Consider the following 13192-nt stretch of genomic DNA (forward strand, 5'->3'; position numbering starts at 1 on the left):
ACCCTATATAGTCAGTCACAAACTCAGTCATGTCATCTCCATGGGGCTAACCGAGTGTTATCCAGTCTGTTTCCCTAAAAGCACCCCCGCAGAGCTTCAGTTTTCTGTGACCACCTTCTTACAATTCAATTTATGAAAGAGCTCCTCTAAACAAGGGGTTAATACACCAAGTAGAGAAAAACAATATTATGATCTGCTTTGCCAAGAGGAGGTCTTGCAAAAGACATGTAGGCATTGTTCTCCAACAACATTTTGTTTTCTGTAGCAGCTGACAAACCTTTGAAACTGCAGCTCATAGCTGAATGTGTACTGTTACTAAGAACACCATCGTAAACTCCCTTGTTAAATAAGATAACTGAAAGCTTGCAGCTAACAGTTCAGCGTCCAGGCTGCACAACCAATATTTTCATGGCATCTTCTGGATTACACTATCTGTTGTTGACAAGCACTGATAATCCCCCTCATTTGCTTTTGCAATTACCTTTCAAATCTATGTCTGTTCATTATTTAGAAATAAAAAAACGGGCAGAGAACTGTTGGACTGTTGGAAATATGATCCTGTCATCATCTCAGTGAAACACGATACTGCTTTCCTGATATTGTGATTGGGTCTATTTTGTTTGCTGCAGATCTCATGCTCACTATGACAGATGGAAGAGATGTTTTGAACTTCCTTCTTCTTTCCACCCACTTTACTCTTGCCCTGTATTAATGATGTCTCCTCTTTAGCTGATTTGGGAATAATTTTAGACTTAACTGTACGTTAAGTCTTGGAAAGAGATTCTCTCCCCAAAGCTGTGAATCTCTGCAGGTTATCCAGATTTACCATGGACCTCATCAGCTGCTTCTCTGAATAATTCTTCTGCTGTTAATTTAGATGGACGGCCATTTCTTGGAAGGGTTGTACTCTTTATTTTCAGATGATGGATTAAACAGAGCTTTGTGAGATGTTGAAAGCTTGGGATATTGTTTCATAATCTAACATGGTGTGAAACTTCTCCCCAACTTTCCCCTGACCTGCCTGTTTGGTTCATGTCTAGTAATGTTCTTTAACAAACCTCTTACAGCAGGGTTCAAACTGTGATTAAATTACACACAGGTGGACTCTACTAATTTGTTTTGTTTAGAGTTATCCATGTAAAGGGAAATCAATATAAAATACTGAACACATTTTTCACAGAAAAACAACGTTTGAAAAACAAAAAGGGAATCTTACCAAATTTTCTCTACTTCGTCATGTTCTATCAGATAAAAACAGAAATGCGGTTTTATGTTTATTCTAATAGTTTAGGCATAGGTTGTGGATGTGTTCACAAGGAGTTCTCATCCTTTCAGATCTCCACCCCGTCCTTCCTGTGCATCTGTAAATGACAAGTCAGAACGGAAGAGGAGGCTGACTGTTTGTATCCTCTTACTGTGGATGGACATTTGGATCATTGGTCTGTGAACACACAGCGGACCACTGTAGCCATGGCCACTTGACTCTTGAGACCATCAGTGTGTGTTTGTTTTAAAAAAAGAGATGAGATAAGTGGAGACGGCCGCAGGGTGGGGGATCAGATCAGAGAGCCTTTGTCCTGACAACTGACTCTTGATTGTTCTCATGGGATCAATAGCTTGTGTTAGCTGTGAACCCGTTTGCCACAAACACACACACACACACTCCCAAAGATTCCTCGTGGAAAGGATGGATAATAAACTTTGTTTTTTTTCTTTTCAGGCTAATATTGGTCAGATGGACACAGCCAAAGACATGTGGAAGATGATCATGGGGAACTTGGCCCTCATCCAGGTAAATGTAGCAGTTATGCATTTAATCTCACAGGTAAAGGGGGGTATTTGACTGTTCTTACATTAACCTAACAATTTAAAGTTCTAGATTGGAGGTTTATATACGCCTGTGGTCAGTGTTGACTGATTACTGGTTGTTGACTTCATAAAAGAACCAGGAAAATGATATGGAAATAGTCCAGGATGCTATTTAGGATGATATTATTTATGCATTTTTCACTGAAAAACTCCTAGTGAGCTCTCAGCTTCCAAGTATCAGACTTATCTTTAGGGAAACTGTTGAAGGAACATAATGTAATTCTGAATTTGGATTGTGTTAAAAATTATCTTCTATGCTGTAGATAACTCTCCAAGCATCTTTACTTTGATAAAACAGTATGTTCCAGCTAAAGGCTTGTCAGAGTGAGCCAAAGACAAAAGAGAATCTCCTACTACCATGTGGTGACACCAACTCATACAATGTGTTGACAGCAATAAATGCAATACAACATGTATTTTTCTTGAATTTCTTTACATAATATAATTTTCTGAATAACACATTACTGACTTGACCACATAGGGGTTTTTTGTTTATTGAGAGTATAGCTAGCGACTGCAAACAGTTGCAGCATTCACTCCTCCTGGATGAGCATATAGCAAGTCAGTGACTCGATGCAATCTGCTGTGTTTCCTTAACATCTCAACCAATTTCAATAATAAACTTGACAGTATTGTTTGATAACCAGGATCAAACTGGAATGTGTGTAATTGACTTGGAATCTGTCTGTCTGCATTAGATAAAGTAATTCAAGTCAGTTTTTTTTTGTTTTTTTGGTTAAAGTGGTCAGATATGCCTGACACTTGTATTAGTATGCCATTGGTATGCACAAATAAGTACTGTCTTCACTTTAATTAGGTATACAATAAACATCTAATGTGAATCTGAAGTTGTTTTAAACGTTCGTAGAACAGTGTTTGCATGAACCACTGAAACCTATAGTTCTTTTAGGATGACAGAAATCCTACTCAGCATCTGATGTGTTAGTTCCAACCCTGGTCTCTGGTTCTGCTGGGATCTGTTTGGAGAAAGCTGTAACAAGACTGTGGAGAGATCTGTAATAATCACGATGAGACATAGATTGTTCACACTCAGCGAGAAACGGTAACCTTGTTTGTGGACCTGGGAATGGCCTCCCTGTTTGCAGCTCATGTGGGGTCAAACCATGTTTCTGATTTATAGAACTCCGTACAGACATCAGAACTAATGGTAAGGCAGTAACCCAATTTATTTTGGACTGTGCACAGATCTTAGCCAATTTGGTTTTAAGGGTTAAATTCATTCTTTCAACCTTCCCCTGTGACTGTGGATGATACACAGTGCCAAATGAGTGTTTTAGTCCCAGAAATCTTTCCACTTCCTTGAGTTCCTCGTTTTTTAAATGTGTTCCGTTGTCAGACCTTATTTTAGCTGGAAAACTGTGTCTAGAGATATAATGATTTATCAAACACTTCCCCACAGATTTGCTGTCTTCCTTTTTTGTAGGCCACGCCTCCGGCCATCCAGTAAATGCATCCACACACACCAACAGATATCTGAACCCATTCACTCTCTCAGTCATGTCTGTATAATCAATGATAACCTCTTTTCCTGCTATTGGGTCTACTGGGAACTTTCCAGGTGCTGGCTTCAAGGTTGGTCTGGCATTGAACTGCCTGCACATCTCACATGAATTAATCCAATGCACTGCCATTGGTTTCAAAAAAGGATGCCACCAGTGTTCAAGATTTTTCAACATTTGCATTGTTCCCACATGTCCTACTCCATGCGCTTCTTCTAGAGCTACTTTGGTAAGACCTGGTGGCAAGATGGGACGTCCATCTGGGCTTCTCCAGAGACCATTCTGATCTTGTGAGCCCCCTCGTGCCTTCCAAACTGATTTATCCTCAGGAGGAGGTACATAGGGCGCCAGAGTGGAGACCCAGGATTTCCACCGATGGAAAGCCAAGAGAATGCCTCTGTGCGTGGTGGTTTCAGGTTGCAGCAAAACCCAGTATATATCAGCTATTGAGTCTTGCAGTGGCTGGAGGAGGTACTGTCCATGTGAAAAAGAAGTGTTATTGTCACAAAATAACTGGGTGCCATTGGGCAGGTGAACCTGCAGTCCATCAGTCCCACATAAAATGGTTGCTCCCAGTTTTATTAACATGTCTCTACCCAGTAAATTTACTGGTGTGTCAGTGGAGACTAGATAACTGTGATTCAGTATTTGTCCACCAATTTCAGTGTTTAAGGGCTTGGTATATGGCAGGACCTGTTTTGCCCCTGAGAACCCCATGACAGTTGTAGTCCTGGTGGAGAGAGTGTTTGGAGGAGCCTGTTTGATGGTTGAACATGTGGCCCCGGTGTCCACCAGGAAAGGAAGGCTATTTCCGGACAGAGTCACAGACAGCAGGGGGTCCGCAGTCCCGCTGTCTTCTGGGTTCGGTGGGGACCGTCAGTGGTGCTCAGGCCAGAGACTAGGCTCGTCCCAGGCCGGTAATTGGAGTTGTGGTCCATATGCACCGTGTGCTGGGCCACCTCTGCCTCTGTATGGACGGGCCGGAGGAGCTATGGCGGGACCATAACACCCATACCCTCCGGGTGGACCATTTTTATGGGGGCAATCTCAGGCCCAATGTCCAGGCTCATTGCAGTAATAACACACATCAGCATTACCCAGTCTCCTCTGTGGTCCTCTCTGAAATCCCCTTGCTCTTGGCCCTCCTCGTCTCCCAAAACGACCAGCATGTCCCTGATACGGGGCAGGTGCCTGATGCCACTGTCCTGCAGTTTCTTGATTTCCAGGAAATCAAGAGGAGGAGCCTGAGGGGACTGAGACACTGCACCTTCATACATAATTTGAGATGTTTTACCCTCCTTCTTTTTTTCCCCGACCTTCTGTTTAGCTTCTGCTAATTGCATTTTCAGGAGTTTAGATAAATGATGTATCAGATGGCGATCCCATACTGCAATTTCTGATCCAGGCAGATCTGGATTATCCTCAATTTTCGTTTTAACCTGCAGCGGTAACCCTCGTAGGACAGCATCCCGGAACCAGTCCCTTTGGGGACCAGCTCCATCTGGATTAGTTCCTGTCTGTGTTTGCCACACGGATTTGCACTGATCTAAATATTCTCTAGGATTTGTGTTTGCGTTCCACTCAAACCTGTGGCACCTTCTGGCACCCTGGTGGCAACCTGTGGCACCTTCTGGCACCCTGGTGGCTACCTGTGGCACCTTCTGGCACCCTGGTGGCTACCTGTGGCACCTTCTGGCACCCTGGTGGCAACCTGTGGCACCTTCTGGCACCCTGGTGGCTACCTATGGCACCTTCTGGCACCCTGGTGGCAACCTGTGGCACCTTCTGGCACCCTGGTGGCTACCTATGGCACCTTCTGGCACCCTGGTGGCTACCTATGGCACCTTCTGGCACCCTGGTGGCAACCTGTGGCACCTTCTGGCACCCTGGTGGCAACCTGTGGCACCTTCTGGCACCCTGGTGGCTACCTGTGGCACCCTCATGGCCAGGTACTTCTACAGAGTGCCCGTATGTTTTTTAATTAATTAATTTTATTTTCTGTGAGTAACATCACAGTAAACATTTATGATCTATAATAAACCAACTGTGGAATGTCTCTTTGTCATCCTTTCAGCACAATGCTTTTCAGGTCATAGTTTTCATCTCAAGTAAATACAGCCACCTTATATTATGAGTCTAGCACTATTTATTCAATAATAACCAATAATGACATCATCACTTGAAAGTGATTACTGAAAAACAGTCAATATCTAATAACTATAATGACAACCCATTTGCCAATAATCAGCATATGCTTTGAGAAAAACAGCGGCAGCCGGCATGGCAGCATCTTAGAGTTTATTACTGCTGGTCCGACACCCTGTTGCATCCTCAGGTGGCGGAAGGACCATTTCTAGTTGCTATAACCACGAACTGAGCTTGCTGTGTCTTGGATTCAAAGGACCGACCACACAAAAAAACAACAGAGTTAATCTACTCATATGCCATGTGCCACTAAATGGGCAAAACGGCACTCGATTGCTGTCCATCTTGGGTCACCATGACCGCTTCAGTTATCACTTCTGGATCAGCGTCGGAGTTGGTACATTCCCTTTCTGTAAGATTTTGTCATTTGTAACTGTGTTTCGGGACTTGTAAAAGTGTTTTCTGAAATGTAATTTGTTTTTTTCAATTGTACATTTTTTTTCTCAATGTAAATTTGTCTCAGACTTTGTAATGTTGGTTTGCACCTCCCGGCCAACGTACAGGCCCACACAAAGTAGTGCCTAACTGGAAAGTGCAAGGAAAAGGTTATACAGTTTCCCAAAATTGTGGTGTGTATCTGTAGTCAGCGTTCGTTACAGTCCAATCCAGAGAAAACAGCAGTCAGACTTTACCTACTCATTAAATAGAATCCAGCTATGTGCAACATTGTGTAACATGTGCTATGTGTGGAGGAAATATTAAAACATTCCGCACATTGTACCTCACCTTGATCACACTGTCCCCATGGTCAAATATGGTGATGGCACTGTCATGCTGAGGGGATCCTTTTCTTGAGCAGGGACAAGTACCTGTTCAAAGTTAATAGGAATCTTGATGGCGCTACATACAGGGAAATGGTAAAAGAAAACCTGTTAGAGACTTGAAAAAGGTGAGATGGGATGGAGGTTCACTTTCCAGCAAGGACACGACCTTCTGGCACCCTGGTGGCAACCTGTGGCACCCTCATGGCCAGGGAATTCTACAGAGTGCCCGTGTGTTTTTTAATTAATTAATTTTATTTTCTGTGAGTAACATCACAGTAACCATTTATGATCTATAATAAACCAACTGTTTGTTGGTTGATCACACTGTCCCCGTGGTGAAATATGGTGATGGCACTGTCATGCTGAGGGGATCCACTTTCCAGCAAGGACACAACCATAAATATACAGCCAGAGCTACAGTGGAATGGTTTAGATCAAAGCATATCCATAGGTTAGAAAGGTCAATTTAAAATCCAGACCGAAATCCAGTGAAGAATTGTTGCACTTGAAATAATAATGAATGGTTTTTCTTATGGACCATTGTCAGCATTTATTAGTTGTCCTTAGGCACTTGATGATAACATCAACCTGAGAAACAAACTGTGTTATCTTAAAGTAATGATATAGTTAAAGCAACAAACACTGTCTCTTGTTTTGGTTTCTGTAGAGTGGTCTTCAGTCCTCTGCCACATGAAGTAGCGTGTGGTTATGTAATATTTAAAACAGTGTATCGTGTTTCCTGGAAACCTTAAAGCATAACCTCCTAGTCAGGGTCAGTGCACACAGGTGCTTGGGTTCATTTACAGCTGCTGATTCTTCTAATCTACTATTTGTTGTGGTAATTGCATAGTTGTGACTACTGACAAACATATTTAGTGAGAGTGCACTGTGCAGTGTTAGGTTCAGCACTCAGCTGGGTTCACGTTGATTGATTGAAAACCTCTCAATATAACGGGATAGTCTTATGCGTCTGCAGTTTAAATGTTAGCTGTAATGAAACCCACATAAGCAGTTTTAACGTGTGTGTGTGTGCGTGTGTGTGCGTGTGTGTGTGTGTGTGTGTGTGTTTGCATCCAGGTCCAGGCCACAGTTGTGGGGTTCCTGGCTTCCATAGCTGCTGTAATCTTTGGCTGGCTCCCAGAGGGACAGTTCAAGCTGGGCCATGCAGTGCTGCTGTGTGCTTCAAGTGTGGCCACAGCCTTCATCGCATCTCTGCTCCTGGGTACGTCTGCCACATAGGAAGTTAGTCATGTTCATTGTGTGAAGAGCTTTCTCATCAGACAATTAAGGTTTATTGTTGCTCTTTCTACCTCACTAAGGTTAAACATTTTACTTGCTAAGGCAAGCTTCTGTTTGAACCTTTATTAGTCATAAACATTGGTGAAGGAAAATCTTTTGAACAATTTTCTTGTGAAAATATAAAGATAAGTTGAAATATGAAATTTGTGTGGCATTAAAAATCATGTTAAATCCATATACCCCTATTATGTGTTAAAATATATTCTGCAATTGAACTGTAACCCAAGTTAATCTGCCCAGGGGGAAGATGTAAAATAAAAAAAGTTAATTAATCGGCTGTGAAAGTGTGGCCCTTAAAATAATACTTTGTTAAAGCACCTTTTAATTTTAACTTTCTTCAGTCAACTTCGCTCCCGCTTTGATTTCTAATGAATATGATCAAGTTCAGCAGTCCAGGTAGGATTTTCCTGACATCAGGATTTTAATCAAAACACTGTAATACTCATGCTGCCCAGCAGGTGGTAGTAACATTGACATAACCAACATAAAAATTCAAAAGATGAAGGTCCTGACTGACTAAAGCACTGTTAAAGTAAATATTCCCCAAAACACTCTGAAAACCTGTCAACCTATCAGATGTTTACCTCTTCAGATTCCAGGTTAATAGAAACCGACTCAGGATGAAGTGAGTCTGATATGGAAAAATCCATATAAATATGCATAATTGTTGTAGTAGTTTTAAACCCTATAAACCACAATGAGCAAGTTGGCCTTTATGTTATTGCTACAAAAATATACAAGACAAACGTTTTTGTTTTTTTAAATCGTTTTTAAAAAACAGCTATTCTCTCCAAAACCTCAGTTTGCCATGTTTGCATTAATGACCAAAAGTCCTATTTTCCATAGACATTAGCAACAAACCAAGAGGATTTGATTCCTAAAATGTATTACAACAAAAAACAGCTCTAAAGGCACTTGATCAATGGACACAGCAAATTAAATTAACTTCTAAAAATCATATAAGATAAAAATGGCTGTTAAATTACAACCAGAAGGCCATAACAATGTAAACAAAATGTCATAAAGCAGAGGAAAGTACTTCTGTTGATGACAGATCTCATGAATGTGATAATCATGATATAAAACATCACTCGGACCAAAGTTGGGGTCAGCACTGCCCCAGCGCAGCGAATCAGTATGGTAGAAGGCCTGCACTTGTTTAGCGCTTTATCAAGTCTGAGGACCCCAGAAGCCAGAACTGGACTGACATATTCATGCTGTAAAGGTTACAACTAGGGATGTCCAAATTAAGATTTATTTTCCCCAATGCTGATCCGAGTCATTTAAGAATAAAAATCGGCCAATGGTAATTCCCGGTGTAATAAAAAGATTGAAATATAAAAATTAATGCTATGCATGTGCTTGACAACTCAATAGCTCTATAATACCATGACATATCAAACCACCTTTTATCAGTATTAAACTTAACTCACTAAATGACATTCAGAATGCTGCAGTCTCTTTTTGTTTTCTTGCTGTGAAAATTTTTTTTGTTCCAATTGGAGTTTCTGTAGAACAACAATGATGCTGAATTGAAACAATACTGCAAAGAAGAGTGGGCCAAAATTCTTCTACAGCAATGTAAAAAGCTCAAAGACAGTTATCGCAAGCGCTTTATGGCAACTGTTGCCACCAAGGATAATAATGGTTGCATGTTTGTTATCTGTTTAAATATAACTTCGTCATAGTTACCCTTTCTTCCTGGGGGTGTGGATGACATAATCACAGACAGAACACCAAGAACAGTTATTTAGAGCTGAGTTTTATCAGGGATTAAAAAGTTTGGTTTGCAAGATTAATACATGGCATATGTTTAAGGTTTATATAGCTACAAGGCAAAACAGTAGCACTTACAATTGATAAAAAAGAACAATATATTGGCTTTTCATGCTGGTTGTGTTATCAGCATACCCCTGTTTGTTTGATGTAGTAATGCTTGTATACCCAACCAATCATTGTAAAGATGAGCCTCTTATTTGATATTTTGTTGGTTAGGTCAGGGGTTCCCAAACCTTTCATACCATGACCCCAAACATCATTACCTTCTGGGCAAACCCACAGATGATGCTAAAAAGTATGTAAAGAAACATCAACTTTTTAAAATGTATTTTACTAACTATTCAATAATCAATACATTTCTTTATTGTAAGAATATTATTAAAATATGTTAACACAATTATAATCCCACTGAATAACATTCAACAAACTGCTGAGAATAAGAACAATGTTTTTTTATCATCCTCCCAACCTTTCTGAGGTCCCCCTAGCGCCCCCTGGCACCCCTCCAGGGGGCCGTGGCCCCCACTTTGAAAACCTCTGGGTTAGGTAGCCAAAACGTGTCAGCACCATTGACCTGGACTCCAACTTGTCATGACGATGTATGACCTCAGATTTCTCCCATGTTCTGATGAAGTTTAATTTGAAATTCCTCAGGTCTCATCATGATCGGCGTGATTGTCGCGTCCAGAAAAGTCGGCATCAACCCTGACAATGTGGCCACACCCATCGCTGCTAGCCTTGGAGACCTGATCACCTTGTCCCTACTGGCAGGCATCTCAACAGGGCTCTACAAAGAGTTAGGTAATGAATGTTAGGTACATGAATGTAACACACCTTATTGGGGCTCAATATTTTTTGACTTGGTAAATAATGGCACAGTAAAGTCTGCATGGTTCATGTAAAGACTCTGTGAAGGAAAACCTCATTAACAGTTTTTTCTACCCTCTGCCCTAGCTCTGGTTGCTAGACAGATACTGTAGATAACTCTTCCCAGTGATGAAGCATGGATAGTTGTTACAGAACTTTATTCAGTATACCGTTGGTCATAGTAAAACTGTAAAGGAAAAATGCAACACATGAAGGCACTGAAACAACACATAAAGCTAGCATGTGTTGCCGCTTGCTTAAATGCTAAATATGCTAAAATCAATGTCAGATTACTAATTACTATACACTTCTACTTACAATGAAATTAGGTGTGCACGTTGGTTATACATTTATACAAATGAAATAAAACATTTTCACTAACCTACTACAGGCTGTGTTCCTCCTGGGAAAGGATTGCTACACAGAAATTGCTAATGTTATGAGTTGCTGTTCCCAGGTTTACAAATTTAATCTTAGCATACAATATAAAATACACTAGCAAACAGTATGGTATTAAACAAAACAATAATGTCTCTTAAGAAGCCACAACACTCCCTCACCTGACATTCTTCTTCTTCTTCTTGTTGGTTTTATTGGCGGTTGGCAACAAACTTTTAGTAGCATTACCGCCACTTACTGGTATGGAGTGTGGTTCGTGTCGGTCTATCTATTTATATATATATATTTAATTCTACAAATTAAATAAATAAATATATCTTACCTATATGTATATATACAAATAGACATACTTACACATTACATTGTATTCTACCCTTCTATATCCTCCATACTTTCACAATTTTATCTACTATAATCAAATTCTATGAAATAATTTTGTTTTCTTTAAAAAACGAATCACTATTTGTATATGTTTACTCCCTAAATTCTTCCTCAAAATATCTAATAAATTAACCCTTTCCTTAATACCTTCAAACTCTCTTCTCATATTTCTTCTTTCTCTTTCATATTTATGACATTCTAATATAACATGTTCTATTGTTTCATATTTTCCACAGTAATCACATTAACCAGTATCATGCTTTTGAATTTTAAAAAGTGTATAATTAAGTCTTGTATGCCCAAATCTCAACCTTGTTATCACTCTTTCCTCCTTTCTATTTCGTCTTCCATTTCTTCTTTCTCCTACTATCTTCTGAATTTTATAAAACCATCTTCCTGTTTTTCCTTCATCCCACCTTTTTTGCCATTTTTCCATCAGCTTTCCTTGAACAAAACTCTTTCCCTCAGATTTACTTGTTTTAACTGTAAAACTAATAGGATTTTGAATTACCCTCTTTGCTATTTTATCTGCCCTCTCGTTTCCTTCTACTCCAATATGTGCTGGAACCCACACAAATATAACTATCAAGCCCATTTTTTGTATTCTGTATAATGTATGAAATATTTCTAATAAAATGTCCATCCTACTATCTGATTGATTATATTTTAAACTTAATAATGCAGAGCTTGAATCTGAGCAAATGACTGTTTTTAATGGTTTTATGTCTTCTACCCATTGTAAAGCTAATAATATAGCCAATATTTCTCCTGTGTATACTGATAAGCCGTCTGTAATTCGTTTTCCAATTTTTAGATTGAATTCTGGTACTACAAAAGCTATTCCTACTTTTCCATTTATTTTTGATGCATCTGTATATATTTGAATATATCTATAATAATTATTTAAATGTATCTGTACTGAATAACTATCTACTATGGAAGATTTATCTTGCTTCTTTTCCATTATTAACATATCTACTGTTGCTTCTGGTAGAATCCATGGTGGTATAATTGATATTGGTGATGTTTGACTAATTTCTAAATCAATCATTTTAAATTCTTTTACTTTATTTTCAATTGTCCATCCAAAACTCTTCATTTCTTTCTTTTCTTTTTCCCAACATGGATTTAAAATTTCCCAAATTGGATGATCCAAGTTATTACCTTGTAAATTTAACCAATAATTTATTTCTAGTTTTATTCTTCTTAACTCTAACGGCATTTCTCCCATTTCTATTTCTATTGCTGCTGTTGGTGTAGTTTTAAATGCTCCAGTACATAATCTTAATGCCTGATGTTGGATAATATCTAATTTAACCAGATGTGTTTTAGCTGCTGAACCATAAACTATACAACCAAAGTCTATGTTAGATCTTATCATTCCTGTGTAAATCTGTTTTAGTGATTTCCTATCTGCTCCCCAGTCACTGCCAGCCAAGCATCTCATAATATTTAACATTTTCTTACATTTATCAACAACTTTTTGAATATGTATATTCCATTTTAGTTTTTCATCAAACCATAATCCTAAAAATTTTATATACTTTACTTGCTCTAATTCTTGGTTATATAATTTTAATTTTATTTCCCTGTTTATTTTTCTCTGATTAAATATCATTACTTTGGTTTTTTCAACTGAAAACTTAAATCCCCATTGTAACGCCCATTTCTCTATTTCAATAATAACCTCTTGTAATTTCTTTACAATGAAATCTACATTTTTTCCTCTTTTCCAAACAGCTCCATCGTCTGCAAAAAGTGAACATCCCATTACTTTTCCAATATCTTTAAATACATCGTTTATCATAATTGAAAACAATAACGGACTTATAATACTCCCCTGTGGAGTTCCATTTTCTACTATATATTTTCCTGAGATCACTTCCCCAATTCTAACTTGTATTTTCCTATTTGTTAAAAAGTCTTTGATCCATTTAAATATTTTCCCTTTAATGCCCAGTATTTGTAATTTAATTAATAATCCTTCCACCCACATCATATCATATGCTTTTTCTATATAAAAAAATACAGCCACTACACTTTCTTTATTTACCTGTGCTCTTCTAATTTCATGCTCTAAACATAGCATTGGATCATTAGTACTCCTCC

General features: G+C 38.9%; 1 protein-coding gene across 2 annotated transcripts in view; it reads left to right on the plus strand.

The window, feature by feature from the left end:
* slc41a1 (solute carrier family 41 member 1) overlaps window positions 1-13192 on the plus strand; it is a 62953-nt gene that overhangs the window by 15827 nt on the left and 33934 nt on the right. For both annotated transcript variants that reach the window (XM_047347787.1, XM_047347788.1), the window contains exons 4-6: window positions 1721-1792; window positions 7436-7580; window positions 10091-10237. In XM_047347787.1, coding sequence (XP_047203743.1) covers window positions 1721-1792; window positions 7436-7580; window positions 10091-10237 — 364 coding nt within the window. The remainder of the gene's footprint in view (window positions 1-1720; window positions 1793-7435; window positions 7581-10090; window positions 10238-13192) is intronic.

This window comes from Girardinichthys multiradiatus, chromosome 20, assembly GCF_021462225.1.
Source record: "Girardinichthys multiradiatus isolate DD_20200921_A chromosome 20, DD_fGirMul_XY1, whole genome shotgun sequence".
Taxonomy (NCBI): domain Eukaryota; kingdom Metazoa; phylum Chordata; class Actinopteri; order Cyprinodontiformes; family Goodeidae; genus Girardinichthys; species Girardinichthys multiradiatus.